Below are 14,278 nucleotides of genomic sequence, written 5' to 3' on the forward strand. Positions count from 1 at the left end.
GGATAACAGCTACTCAAGATGGCGCGGTCACGCCGCTGAGCTGGCGCCCAGGGGGAGGTTTCAGCCTCAATCTCTAACCATCCCCATTTTCTAGGAGTTCTCTGTCTTTCCTGGCTGCAGACTGTCTCTCAGCTGAGTCTCCTCTGCTTGTTCGGGCTGTATGTTACCTGTTTCAGCTGCTTGCCCTTATCTGGTCCGGGACAAAGCACCAACACGTCCGTCCAAGCCTCCGCCATTTTTTCTACCTCCTAGTTTTGCATGTGTTGTTGTTAAGGTTTGCTTGATATATTCCCCAGAAGAATCTTGTGGAAATGTAAGTATTGTTACCCCTCTTTAGCCACTGAAGCTATAAACGCAAATAAGGATTTTTTCAAAGGCACAGAGGACTAGTATAGGCAGAAACTAGAATTTAGAATCTCTGCTGCTATCTAAGATACATTGCTTACCATTGCTAAAATATAATTTGTAGAGCCACAGTATTATTATATGGTCTAGAATCTCAGCTATTAAAAGAGTTGGACTGGCTCTAAAGTAGACATAGCACATAAGTTTTGTGTGCCAACTCCAAATTAGTTGGTAATAGCTTCCTGGAGTACTGTGTTGAGAAGGTCTCTGAGGTGCAATATGAGCTGCAATTGTTGAGTGATGTCTACCATGAATGTAGGCTCTCCTGTGCATATTTGCCATATATTTTCTATCTCTGTTTTAAGACCACAAAAGGTGTTCATTATGACAAGTATTCATTACGATAGGTATTCATGCTGGCTTGTCCACTGATTTACCCTAATGATTAATGAGATCATTCATGAGGAAGTTTCTAGAAGCTGGTTTTTGAACTAAATATGTAACCCTCTTCCTCCAGTGAATGTGGCTAAAATATAGAGAGAGCAGCAAGGAGAACTTACTTTGACATCAATACCAACTATGGTCAATTTTTTGAAAGGAGAAATGCTTGTCTTCTTGTCCAGGTGGGTGACCTACTAATGAAGGGTGATTTATTGAGCAATTGAGTAGTAGTATGTTATACTGAAAATTCAAAGCATTCACTTTTGTGCAGATGCAAACACAATCAGGTTAACTTTATTTTAAGCTTTGATTACATTCTAGTTAATAAGAATATACTACATTAAATCGGCTTGACAGTCTCACAGAATGCCTTTAACTTTAAAATTGGATATTGGAAGGCTTGGCAAATGCTGGGAGATTACTTAGTAAAGTTAGTATGATGTGCCCATAGGGAACTAGCTACCTTCATGGACCCTGGTGCTAAAAGCTCATAAACAGTCTCAAAGACTTAGAAATGTGGTTATACAGACTAAGAATTCCATTCTGGCCTCTCCCTCTGGTTTCTTCTGCTCTTTTTTGTTTGTTTGTTAAGAATCACAATCTACTGACCTAAATCACACCCTAGACATATCAGTGGGGTAATTCTGACCATGCATCAGCTTTGCAAATAAATACCTTGGAGCACAATACAAATGATGTCAGAATCCTCTGTTACAGGGTCTGCAGTACTACTAGCTGTTTGCAAGGCAGAGTCCATATTACTTCTCAGCATCTGAGTGATGACCTGAGGTCTGAACATGGGTGATGTGAAGGACAAGAGAGAATTAGTGGCTGCCCATCCTCCCACAGGTTTGGTCACTAAATCTTCCTGCTTCTCCATATTGTTGGGCATATTCTGTCTCTAAAATGTATCATTATGCAAAATGATCCCAGAGAGACAGGTGAAGTATAATTACTAATTAAAGAGTCTAATTCCTGATTCTTCCCATTGCAAGCTAGACTCATTAATTTCTAGTACAGGCATCCTTGCAATTTTTACAAATTGAAGGCAAGACCCTTCACCAGCAAAACAACTACAACTCACTTTATTAGGATACTCCACTTCATTGTGGTGGTTTGAGGTATGCCTGTACTGCAGCCCAGAAAGGGTTAAAGTAAGGGCTATTGATTCCTGCTAATCAGGCCATGGTGTGACACTGCCTATAAAATGCACCATAAAACTGCATTATTTAATAGATCTGAGCATTGCACCTGCTTTCTTAGTTCCTCTTAGGTGATTAAGTTTCTCACAAATGCAATTTGTTAATAGGGGGCCACATCTTCTCACAAGGCAAATCTGTGAAATTTGGCAGGCAGTTGCTTTGCTGCAGGTGCAAGATAAAAGACCTTTCCTGAGCTTTGCCAAGAAGACAAATGATGTTGTACTCAATCCATGGGGAAAAATATTCTGACACGGAGGGCAGAACCTGCTTCTAAGAAAGGGAAATAGGATTTTAGGACTGAATCATGTGCTTCCCTCCATTTGGGGGAGTATATCACCCTTATAAAAGTAGAAATGGGGGACCAGAAATCTTGTTTTACATGAGGCCAGGTATTTAGCAAATCCCCTTGCTAAGGGAAGTCCTCTGATATTTGAAGCTGCAGCCATTTGTGATGATAAATGATGACTTTTACTCTTATGAGATATGAGAGTTTAATTAGGGCTTAATTAAAGCTAATCCTCAGAATCCTTTGGAAGGTAGAGCGATGAAAAACTAGCTCCCACTATGAATAGCCTGAGTTTGGGCAAGTCTATCGCTGAAATACACAGCATCCCCGCTCTGGCACTCTGTCCTGTCCTGCCTGGGTCTTCACAACTAAGTTAAAGCAAGAGCTAACTATTTTTGCAGTAGAATTTCCTCAGCCAAGACTAGAAGAGGCCAAGTGCCTGGGTCTGTCTCAGCCTCCTGTGCATTTACACAGTACGTTGTCTTTGAATCTGCAAATCCAACTCGCCATACACATGTCTCAGGGAGTCGCTGGTCATGCTAGCCATCAGCTTCCGAAGGCCGGAGACCCAAGGCCGACACACTTCTTCCCATTGCACAGTGGAGTTGGGCCGGATTTCACTGGAAGGGTGAAAAGAGAGGAAAGGTTTTACTTCCTGCAGAGGCAGATCCAGTTTCCCACTTTGATCAGGAGGCAGTGAGAAGCCCTGCTCTCTTCTCTCAGTTGATGGTGGCTAGAAGACCGGCTGGTTCCACTAGTTACAACCCAAAGGAGGAAGCTCTGCCAGAGTCTGCCAGTGACAATCCCTTGGGCCACGGTTTTTTTCCTCGTGGATGCATCAGCATGTCTCTCAGTATATGTGGTCCACACAGTGTACGGTGGAGCTGGGCTGAGCCGTACCACCCATGAGTTAACTGAACTCTAACTTGTTCCCAAGCCTCCATAGTAGCCTCACCAATGTGACTGAACTGCCTTGGCTCATTTTTTTGACACTCTAGTCCCTATCTGGGACTTGACTCCTATCTGAATCCCTTGGATACCTTTGCAGAGGTGCTAACACTCTGATTAGTTCTCATCAGCCTCCTTGGGTAGACCTTTACCCAGGCCCAAGATCATAACCCTGCCTGCTACCAAATGACTCAGAGTATCTGCATGCTCTGTAATTCGTAATCCTGTTTCAACCACCAAACTGGGTCCTCTGCCCATGTACTTTTCTGCTCCTCATCAGTTGCCTGCTGATAGAGAGCCTAGCCTTTGATGGTCTTGGTATTCTCCTCTTGCTCTGCAGCCCATGCTCTGAGGCCTTCCTAAGCTTCATGGCCAAGCCTGTTGCAGTGCGTAACTGAGGTCAATCAGGGTTAGGAGGTTTTAAGCTTCTCTGGGGGCATATCACATATATCACCCATGTCAGTTTCAGGAGGTGATTACAGCAGGTTTTATATGTATGATGGTTGAGCTAGATACTATTTGACACATTTTAAAGTTAAGAAAAATGGAAGATTAAACAAGCAAAGCAACTTTTATAAGACCACAGAGCTGTTAATGGGCAGAGATGAGATTTGAACCCAGGTTTATCTGATTTCCAAATCCATGCTCTTTCTACTGCTGTATACTGTATTTCATACTATACTCTATAAGAAGATGACTTTTTGATCACTGTGCTTGCTTTTCCACAAGTTTGATTTCTCAGGTAAGTGCTGTTCATGGTGGATTCTTGGTCTTTGCTCTCTGACTCTCAGGGAGGGCACATACTGGGTGGCTTTGCATGGGACCCTGGGCCAGTGCTTTTCTGGGAGAGCATCAGGGAAATGAATTGAAAAGAGGGGTAAGGGATCTGATTATTTCCAGGGGGTACTGAGGCTCAGCATGTGAGGGTTGGAAAGCAGTTAGAAATCACTTAGTTCAATGGTCTCATTCTACCGACGAGGAAACTGAGATCCAAAGGGACATATGGAAGTTTACATGGCCACAGAGCCTGATGGTCAGGGATGATGGAAAAAGAAAGACACTCTGGGGGACACGACAAGGGCACTTGTGTTCAGAAATGAGAAAGGCATTGTGTAGAGGAATTCTGTGGATAGATCCATAGACAGATTGGCCAAGGACTGGAGGAGGGAATCTTTGTTAGCACCGTGGAGGGGCCTGGGGGACAAAAGGATCTGGGGGTAACACTGTAGCTTTGGACTCAGGGTGGTTGGAGGTGTTGCAAGGAAGAACTGTGAAGTCTGGAGTGGTCCAAGGGCCTCAGCCACATGAGCTCCCATTTGCTCTCGGGGTTGGACCCACACTAAATCACTTTAGACAGAGCCAGAGTGAAGGGAGAAACATGGGCCACATACCTGTGCTTGACCTATGCTATGTAAAATTGGAACCAAAGATTTCCTCAAATGTCACTATAACAATATATACTTCAACTGGCTGTGGGTGTGTCCTCTGGGGCAAAAAAGGAAAGAGGCCCAAGTCCTAGAAATCCAGTTAGTAAATAAGAAGTCCCTTTCTCTCTCATATCTGTGGCCAGTGAACTGAGAAAGGCACTGAGGCCTTGGGAACCTCTCTCTTTGGGGCTGCTCTAAGCATTGACTTTACACTGTTAATCTAAATGTCTCCATTAATTTGGTATTTGCTAACACTTTTCATAATTTTTTTCTTTATAAATGCGACTATATAAATCCTTTAAGTCAGTTATAGAAAAGCCAAACTATGTGAAAGGACACACATATAACCTATATATGTAGTTTTCAAACTCAGTAAATTGATTTTATGATTCAAGATTTAAAAATCACTGACCTCACTGTGGGTTTCCTCGCCTGTAAAAGGTGGATACTATGGGATATTGAACAGGGTGTGAAGAGTTTATATTTGTACTGTGCTTAGAACTATGGCAAGGCATGGGAAGTGCCAAGTGTTAGGTATGTGGTGTTATTTTTATTATTATCACAGTCACTTTTGTGGCTGCTGTTTTCTCTGCCTGGACCGTCTGCAAAATAATTTAGGACAGTAGATTCCTCCTGCCTGTATGTGGAAAAAAAGTTATCCATCCTTAATTTGCAGTGATTAGTTCAATAAGAATATAGTTTTGAGATATTTATTTCTCAATAAATTGTGCTATTTTTACCCCAATCCATTCATTTTCCCTTCTCTGGTTTCCCCAAGTGATCAATCAGAAACACTTTGTGAAATGGTCATCTTGCTCAGGGACCTGGCCTGCAGCCATGTAATGCAGGTAGCTCCCTCAGACCGAAACTGTAGTCTCTGAGCTTCACATTATTTGTGCTCACTCATAAACTTGCCCACATGATGATATTCACACCTGTATCTCATGCATGTACACGTGTACACTTATCATATCTGAGCATCACACAAAGATGCTACATGAAGACACACATGCATGTCTAAGTATGCATTTGCCTACAGACAAATAGATGCAGAAAGAGAGAACTAAATCCTTTCCCCACCTTGGTAAGTGGAGTAATACTGGAATAATCTTATTTGCCTGCAGATGGATGTGGTGATAAATGGTTCTCGGTAATGTGCTGAGCCATCGGGATATGCTGGCCATTTATCATCTTGAACACATGCGGGAAAATGGGATTATTATTACAATAAACTGCAACTCTCTATGCTTTGTCCTCCGTGGGTCTAGCCCTCAGCTTCCGTCCTACTTGAAAAACTCAACATTTAAACCAAAATCACAAAGTCAGGGAACTTTTCTCATGAAATAACTCCCTGAACCTGATCATTTTTAAAAGAGAAAAATGAATCTGGAAGGTGAATTATTTTATGTCCTGGGAATATCAAGTGCAGAAACTTGAAAGTTGAGATTCTGTGAGAGGAGGTGGGGGAAGAGCAGGAAGGTAAACCTTCTCAGAGCAGAGTTAGCTTATACCCTGATCAAGGAATATGACACGGCACCCACTGCCTTCCTTGTTCCTAGTTCAATTCCCGGCTCACCAGCTCCTATCTTCCAGACCCACTGTTTTGAGCAAGACACACCATACCTTCTAGGACCCCTGCAGGGGTGTGGGTGGACCTCGGGGTGGTGACTCCCTTTACTATTCGAGTGTGGCCTAGAAAGGAACTCAACCTTGTGAAGGATTCTGCTTCTACAGAATTGCCCTTTTCAAGAGCCCAAGTCCTTATATAGACCTGCCACTCTTAGACCATATCTTGGCAGCAGAGGGCACTCTGGAGTGTTTCTAACTATCTGGCAATATGGCTGTGAGCATCGCGGGCTCAGTTCTTGGTTGTGGTGTGTGCTGGAGTCAGGAGGAAATGGACAAAGCAGTGCTCTCCCCAAAGTCCCAAGCCTACACTAATATATATATAACAATTTTTGACAGTTTCTGAAATATAAAGCTGCACTGGCGTCCTGTCTGTTACCTACCTGCCATAGACCAATATATTGAAGTAACTAGTAATAGTACCTTAAGGCAGAGTATGCCCATGTAAGGACTAGCCTCTTTCATCCTTTCTATTCACTCTACTTTACCCACCCCAAGGTCAGATATTAACAATAATCAATGCACCTATTTTGAGCCTCATACCTCCCAAGTAGTGGGTCACTGTACTGTGTGAGCATTACTCTTTCTTCTAACACACAGATTGTTTCTTTCATGCACTGGCTTTCGATCAAGGTGGGATTCTTGGCACAGCCATGGTATAAAGGTAGCAGGAGTAAAGGTGCAAAAGTACCCTCAGATGAGGCTTGTGGGGTTACTGATTGAGAAGCAAAAATTGAATTCAGCAGGGGGTTGTGCTGAAGAAGAAACGTTTCACTTTGCCAAGCGATTCTTGCATCTGATTCAGGTTGGAAGGTACGAGAACGAGTGAGTGAGACTATGGTTTCTGACAAAGCAGGGCTATTATTGCTGACCTCTCCCTCAAGCTAGGGTTGATTTCTAATTTAATTCTTTTTTCCTCCTGCAACTTTCCTATTAGCACAGGAAGGTTGTTATGTTTTGTGCTTGCATTTTTTTTAAGCACTCAAGTTATTTTCTCTGCTGTTTATTGCATCCACCAGCATCAGGCATCGCTTCTGGTGTGCAGAAGCTGTGAGCACTGTAATTTGAAAGAAATGCAGGGAGCCCTTAGTGGGCAAATTGGTTTTTAAAGGTGCCCCAGAAGGGGTGAAGGAGGCCTTGTAGTTGTCCCACAGATTACAAAACAGGGCTGCTTCTATAAAGGACATTGGGACAATCTCCAACGAATCTGGTCATCAGGCAGTTTCCAAAGCCCTCCACCTCCCTTTCTATACCTTAGAAGGTCACCCCACAGGAAATTTGCTAGATTGATTGATGCCGACAGGGACTTATTTGTGGTAGAAATGAAAGTAATAAACCTCAGAGATTGGGATCTATTCTGGGTGTCACACTCTAAGAGGAATACTGACAAATTGGAGGATGTGGGAGAGGGAGGGAGCTAAAACCATATTAGAGGCGAGAGGAATAAAGTCAGGGCAGGTATAGAGAAGACTTAAGGAAGATGTGACAGTTGTTTGCAAATATTTGCAAGTAGTTAGATGGAAGAGAGATGGGCCTTATTTTGTGTATAGCTCCAGATGACAGAATTCAGACCATTGGTAGGATCAAAAGGTACAATTGTTTTTTAACAATTAGTGCTAGCTGAGCATTCTGGTCTGTTTTGTGGGTATTTGTCAGTAGAAGCCAAAGAAGCTGAGAACTGTCTGGCACAATCTGATGGTGCTAGGTTGGAATGAAGCAGACTTTCATTTCTATTATTACGGGCCTGGGGTAGTCATTGGTTCCCTGACTAGGAAACAAAGTCTAGAACTCTTCAGACTCACCTTTATTCTCCTGAGTGCTTGGGCTGGTGAAGTCTGGGAGGTGGAGTTGGGAAGAAATAATCCAAGAAAAGGAATACTTAAGGAATAGCAGATTTGACATATATGCTATTAGTAACATATTTGACACATTAGTAGAATTGATACATGAGGAAGTGGTAAGGCACAGAAATGCTGGACACTTGGTTCTGGAATCAGCCACCCTGAGTCTGAATCTTGGTGTCACTCTTATAAGCTGTGCACCTCAGGATAAATCAGTTGATCTCTCAAAGCCTCAAATTCCTATCCTCCCGAAGGAAGATAATACTTGTACCCACCTCATTTGGATGGTTTTAGGAATTAAGTGATGGAAGTTTGATCAAACCAGCCCTATTTTTACTTCATGCCCCACAGAAATGCCAGTAAGGAAGTGGCAGCCTCTGAGACATTTTCATTGGGAATTAGATGTAAGTTTGGAAAAGAGATGGAGAACTAAATGTCCCACAGCCCCACAACCCTTCAGCACATACCGGAACATCTTCCTCATTGGTTTTATCACTCCAGGACCTTCCAGGCGTATCCAAACATTTTTCAGTGATTCCTTTAAGGGATTGGTGAACTCAACTGTCACAACCATGTCAGAACCAACCATCTGAGCGCCACGGACCTAAGAGAAGAGTTGGGGGGAGAACACAGCTCATTAGCAGCACATAAAACCTCTCTCTGCTCTCCTGTGTCCTCAACCACCTTCACTTTTGCTTCTGTTTTGCAGTAGGATTATTTTTTGGCAAGGGAAGGAACCAGTGCGATGCAGATAGCTTATTGCTTTGACTGGGAGAAACCTACTGAGAAAAAGATGGAAAATTACTAATTAGAACCACACTCTTTTCCTCATTATAAAAACCACCCTAATTAGAACTCAGGTTAATAGCCTGGCTACTGGCTGCTCTTTGTCAGCAGGCAGTGGAAATGCATTTGGTGTAGTAACAGATTTCGTGGTGAGGGTGGCCAGATGAACTCTGCTTCTGGATAGGGCTCAGGTTTCTTGCCAGGACTTGGGGAATTCCCGAGTTCAAGAGGAAAAAATGCTCCAGGAAGCCGGTGCCTTCTCACTATTAGAAACACTATAAAGAACTATGTTCAAAGAGGGAGTCCTCACTGTTGAACTTGAAGAGAGGAAGCTGGACACTAAAATAGTCAGAAGAGACTTCATCTGCAGCTACAACATCTGAGTCAGGAGAGGGTGAAGCTAATTGTGGGTGAGTTTATCCATATCTCGGCAGGATCAGGTGTTTGGCAGGAGATGCCAGAGTTCAATGCCAACTTCCTAAGAGTGGGGTCTTGTGACTTCCTCATCCTCTCTGAGACTCAGTTTCTTTGGCTCTGAACTGACTGACACTTCTATGGGGTGATGTAGGGAATGCTATTACCAGTAGTTGTGTTTACTCTGTGCCTCACTGTGCCACACACCTGGAACTACATGCTTTCCTAACACCAGCACAGTGTGCTGGAACATGTCCAGATGCCTATAGCATTAGCTTGTTTGCTTAGGGGCTGTGTATCCTGTGGATGGAACTGTAAAGCACTAAGTCAGGGGTCCTCAAACTACGGCCCACGGGCCACATGCAAATACAAATATTGTATTTGTTCCCGTTTTGTTTTTTTACTTCAAAATAAGATATGTGCAGTGTGCATAGGAATTTGTTCATAGTATTTTTTAAAAGCTATAGTCTGGCCCTCCAACGGTCTGAGGGTCAGTGAACTGGACCCCTGTTTAAAAAGTTTGAGGACCCCTGCTAAGTAATTTGGGAACAAGATAATAATAAAAGTCCTTCATTGAAATAAAAGGGTAGGATTACATAGTACATATAAAGCATCACGACACATAGTAAAGGCTAATGCATTGCAGCTTCTGCTTTTTGAAGTGGCAAAGCTTGGGGGGGTTGTTGTTTTTTTAATTTTTTTATTGAGAGAGAGGAAGGGAGAATGACAGAGAGATAGAAACTTCGAGGAGAGAGAAACATCATCAATCAGCTATCTCCTGCACACCCCTTACTGGGAATCGAGCCTACAACCCGGGCATGTGCCCAGACTGGGAATTGAACTAGCGACCTCTTGGTTCATGGGTTGACGCTCAACCACTGTACCACACCAGCCAGGCTGGGGGAGTTTGTCTTATTCACCTTATATTCTAGCCTACTTTTTACTCCAATATATAGCCAATGCCCAGTAAATATTGTTCAATTAGGCTGACTGCTTAAAAAAGGAATTTAATGGTTATTTGATTTTCCTATACAACAACCCAGTCATTATTATACCTTATTTCTTTAGGCAGTGTGTGTCATATAGAAAATGTCATGTGGAAATGAGACTTTCTAATGAAAGGGGAAGGACATTGCCCAGAAAAGAAGACTCTATAGTCAAGAATAGAACTTCATGGCTTTAATCTAGAACATACAGTTTGTGACTAAACCTATATCTATGGGATTTTTTAAATGTGTAAGAAAAATGAAAATTGTAGCCGATTCCCCATCCATGTTTATTGCATTCAGATCCCCATCTCCCGGGGTGGGATGGGCGGAGAGCAGGCTCACAGGAATCAGGGGTGGAGCAGACGGTGACCATGATGGTGACCAGAGCAGCTGTCACCACTGAGCATGGCTTGTGAGCCAGGCAGTGTGTGCAGCACTTTAGTAAGTGGTCCCCAGCCTGGCACGCTCAATGGAATCACTGGGAAACTTTAAAATTAAAGAGGTCTAGGCCCTCCCCAAACAATTACATTAGCATCTCAGGCAGTAGAGCCTGTCTACTTTAAGTTGAAATTTTCTTTTTGCATTAAAAAAAAATACAAACTAAAGATAACATCTACAAAAACTGTCTAAATTCGAGAAAGTAGGGCTCCTTCAGAGACACTACTAGTAACATTATTTGCTCTGATCATTTTAATTTGGGGGGGGATATTTTGGAGCCATCTGCCTCCTGTATACTCGTATAAGTCTGAGCACAAGCCCCTTAAAACATCTGAAAATATCTACTGACTCTTCCTCCACACAGATTTATACAGTGACAAATATGAGACATGCACAACTGCAAGTAGTTTTAGGGGGTTCATTTGGATAGACCCTGTGATCTCTGCATGGCCCTCGGGGGCTCAGGGCTCCAGGATGAGAACCATCTCCACACTGGGAGGCGAGCACCATGGGAAGATCCGGCTGTGGAAAGCCACGTGCATCTTTCCTGGTCACTGATGACAGTGATGAGGGAAATCAGGTATTTGAAAAGCTGGCATGTGTGTTTGGGCCTTCATGGGTAGGCTTTAGATATGAATATGATTAAAATATTAAGTCTTCTAGGTAATTTCATGTCATGTCTAATCAGGTTGCTTCCAGAGATTATCTCTATAATTAGTTGCAGCTGGAGTATATAAATAATGCCCAGCCTTTCCGGTTCCTGGAGTAGTGAAGGGGCTTGGAAGGGATAGGAAGATGAAAAAAGAGGGCCCTTCCAGGTTGGAGAATGCTTCTTTTGCAATTGTCAGAGACTCGGTGTCACTTTCCTGACATCTGTCTCTTATACCCAAATTTAAACTTCCTTCGCCTAACTACTGAAATGATAATGAGCCTTAAAACTCAAACCAAACCAAATGTAAAAGCCTGTCCAAAATTTAACATCACTATTTTCTACTTAGGAATTTAAGTGGAGATATTTCTCCTCATTCTGTTGAGGAAAATGGAACATAGGCACAGTATTTTCATATTGAGTGTGTATTTGAATGGTGTGCCACGCTGTGGTATCTATGAAATGCTGCGAATGATGACCACTGTGGCTGAAAATGTCTGTTCAAATCTAATTTTTTAGGGAATCTGCACTGCTTTTCCTTAATGCTGTAAAAATAATTTTCATATCAGCATAATTATGTTTCTGATTTCCTTGCTCTCATAAAACCTCAAGTAAAGGGAGCCTTTAGCAATCCAGAGAGTTAGATCAAGAAGACACTTTTATGTGTATTCACCTTATAGAAGGGTAGCTATTACTTGAACCAGAGAAAAGGATAAAGCCTATGTTATACTCAGTGTTATTAAGTTATTTTCCAGGTTTGATGGCCCTGATTCTTTGAATTTTTCCATTTAAAATATCTCTGTCTTGAAAAATTGACAAAAAATGCTTTTCCACTTTAAACATGATTCACCAATATTAACGTACTTAGTTCTTATCTTTTATGCTATTCCATGATAATGAGCAACTGATTCTTTGGTAAACAAGAAAGTTATTGACACACATACACACATACACACAAACTTTTGGGAAGAAATTACCTTTTAGGAAATCACAAGATCTCTTCTATGGAGTATATGCTTTACAATATACATAACTATATTTAAAACTGAAGTGAGATTGAAGGAAAAAGTTTGAGAAAGAATGAATTTAGTTGACAATGTGATCCATATGATGTAGGAGTTCACCCCACACCCCTTACTTCCAGTGCTTTCAATCATGAACTTTATTCTCTTCCTCAGCCTGTGGTCACTGCAGGGAGAAGCAGGTGCCTTTGTGTAACCTACGCTCATCAGCACCGGCCGCTACTGGCTAACACACAACGCCGGCATTTGTTCAAGTGCTAATGGGTTAAGACAGTCGGGCAATGTTCTTAGTCTGCATTGTCCAAATGGTAGCCACTAGCCATGTGTGGCTATTTACATTTAAATTAAGTGAATTAAATTAAAAATTCAGCTCAGTTGCACTAGCCACATTTCAAGTACTCAGTAACTATATGTGGCTAGTAGCTATCATATAGGACAGTACAGATTTAGAATATTCCCATAATCATAGAAAGTCCCATAGAACAATGCTGTTAACTCGTTTAATCCTTACAACTGTGTGGAGTAGATGCTAGGAGTCTTCATTGCACAGATGAGGAAACTGGGACACAGAGAAGACAAGTTACTTGTTCAAGTTCACACAGACAGTAAGTAGGGGAAGGGAGACCTAAATGCAAACAGTCTGGTGCCCCAGTCATTGCTTAATCACACCCCTAACTTACTCTGATTAGTAACCACAATATTAATGATAACTTACATTTTATGCTGTTCACTTAGTAATGCAGGCATTCTTCTCATCATTTTATTTGTTTTATCTTGGTTAGTCCTTCCTACTGCCCTACAGCTTGGGAGTAGACATGATCATTACACATCCCACTGATGTGAAACTGAAACTTAGACAATAGACAAAATGCCCAAGTTACAGAGATGGTAAGTTGGTAGAACCCAGATATAAATCTAGGTCTTTCTGACTCCAAAACATTCATCTTTAAACACCACATACACTGTGATCTTTCACAGCAGAGAAGCAAAAATAGTGACTTTTTCTTTGCTGGAAATAGGCTCATTATTTTCTGAAACCATTGAGGAATCATTGACTGTATTACCTTATACTATCACTAAACTATCAGTTGAGCACAATGATTTTATAACTTGACCCTGAACTAAATTTGAAAACATATATACTACCCAACTTTGTCTTTTTGACTTTATGGGGAGAGAATTAGATTTCTATGCCAGAATGAAATGTGGCAAGATAGCCTTGGGGCCTTGATATATTACATTACTTGATGATAACAGGATTTTCTACTAAGGGTAAAGATGGAGATAATCATTTAAAAAAATAACCAGTAGCCTAAACATAGTGGGATTCTATGATAAGGTGGATGGGAGTCATTATTCTTGATGTTTTATTTTATGTGTGTCTTTTACTAAGATTGAAAAATAGCAAACCAGATAAGCATAGAGCTAATTATATTTTAGGCACCTGGTTAGCAGGTACTCATTTCCATTCTCAGGTACAGGCTGTTCTGCAGCTGGACTTTGGAGGGAGATGGAGATGTGCACACTCTGGCGGCAGGGCTCCCACGGCCATGGCGTAGGGTGTGTCCTCCTGGCTGATGGAGCACCCCCACTGTCTGCTCCTCTGTGACAGATGGCCATCAGTGGATGGAGAGTCAGCACTTGAGCATGGAAAGCCATGACTGGGGTTCCCTGCCTGGGACAGTCCCAGATCACAAGGCTTTATTTGCTCAGAGCCCCTCATTATGGGAGCTCAGACAGTTGTGTTTGATTTTCTCCGGAAACGGTGTAGGACAGCACCGAGGGGCACAACCACAAGTGGCTGAGACACACAGTGACCATCCAGGGGGGAGCTGGGGGGAAACCTCTTGGACTCAGGTCTGAA

At 42.2% G+C, this 14,278-nt stretch overlaps 1 protein-coding gene across 2 annotated transcripts in view; it reads right to left on the minus strand.

Annotated features, from left to right (window-relative positions):
- Positions 1–1,042: 1,042 nt before the first annotated feature.
- The window catches only part of F13A1 (coagulation factor XIII, A1 polypeptide), a 195,154-nt gene continuing 181,918 nt past the window's right edge, over positions 1,043–14,278 (minus strand). For both annotated transcript variants that reach the window (XM_014542409.1, XM_005869651.2), the window contains 2 exons: positions 8,584–8,720; positions 1,043–2,894 (listed from right to left, as the gene is read on the minus strand). In XM_014542409.1, coding sequence (XP_014397895.1) covers positions 2,741–2,894; positions 8,584–8,720 — 291 coding nt within the window. In that variant the 3' untranslated portion in view covers positions 1,043–2,740. The remainder of the gene's footprint in view (positions 2,895–8,583; positions 8,721–14,278) is intronic.

This window comes from Myotis brandtii, unplaced genomic scaffold (assembly GCF_000412655.1).
Source record: "Myotis brandtii unplaced genomic scaffold, ASM41265v1 scaffold300, whole genome shotgun sequence".
In the NCBI taxonomy this organism is placed as follows: domain Eukaryota; kingdom Metazoa; phylum Chordata; class Mammalia; order Chiroptera; family Vespertilionidae; genus Myotis; species Myotis brandtii.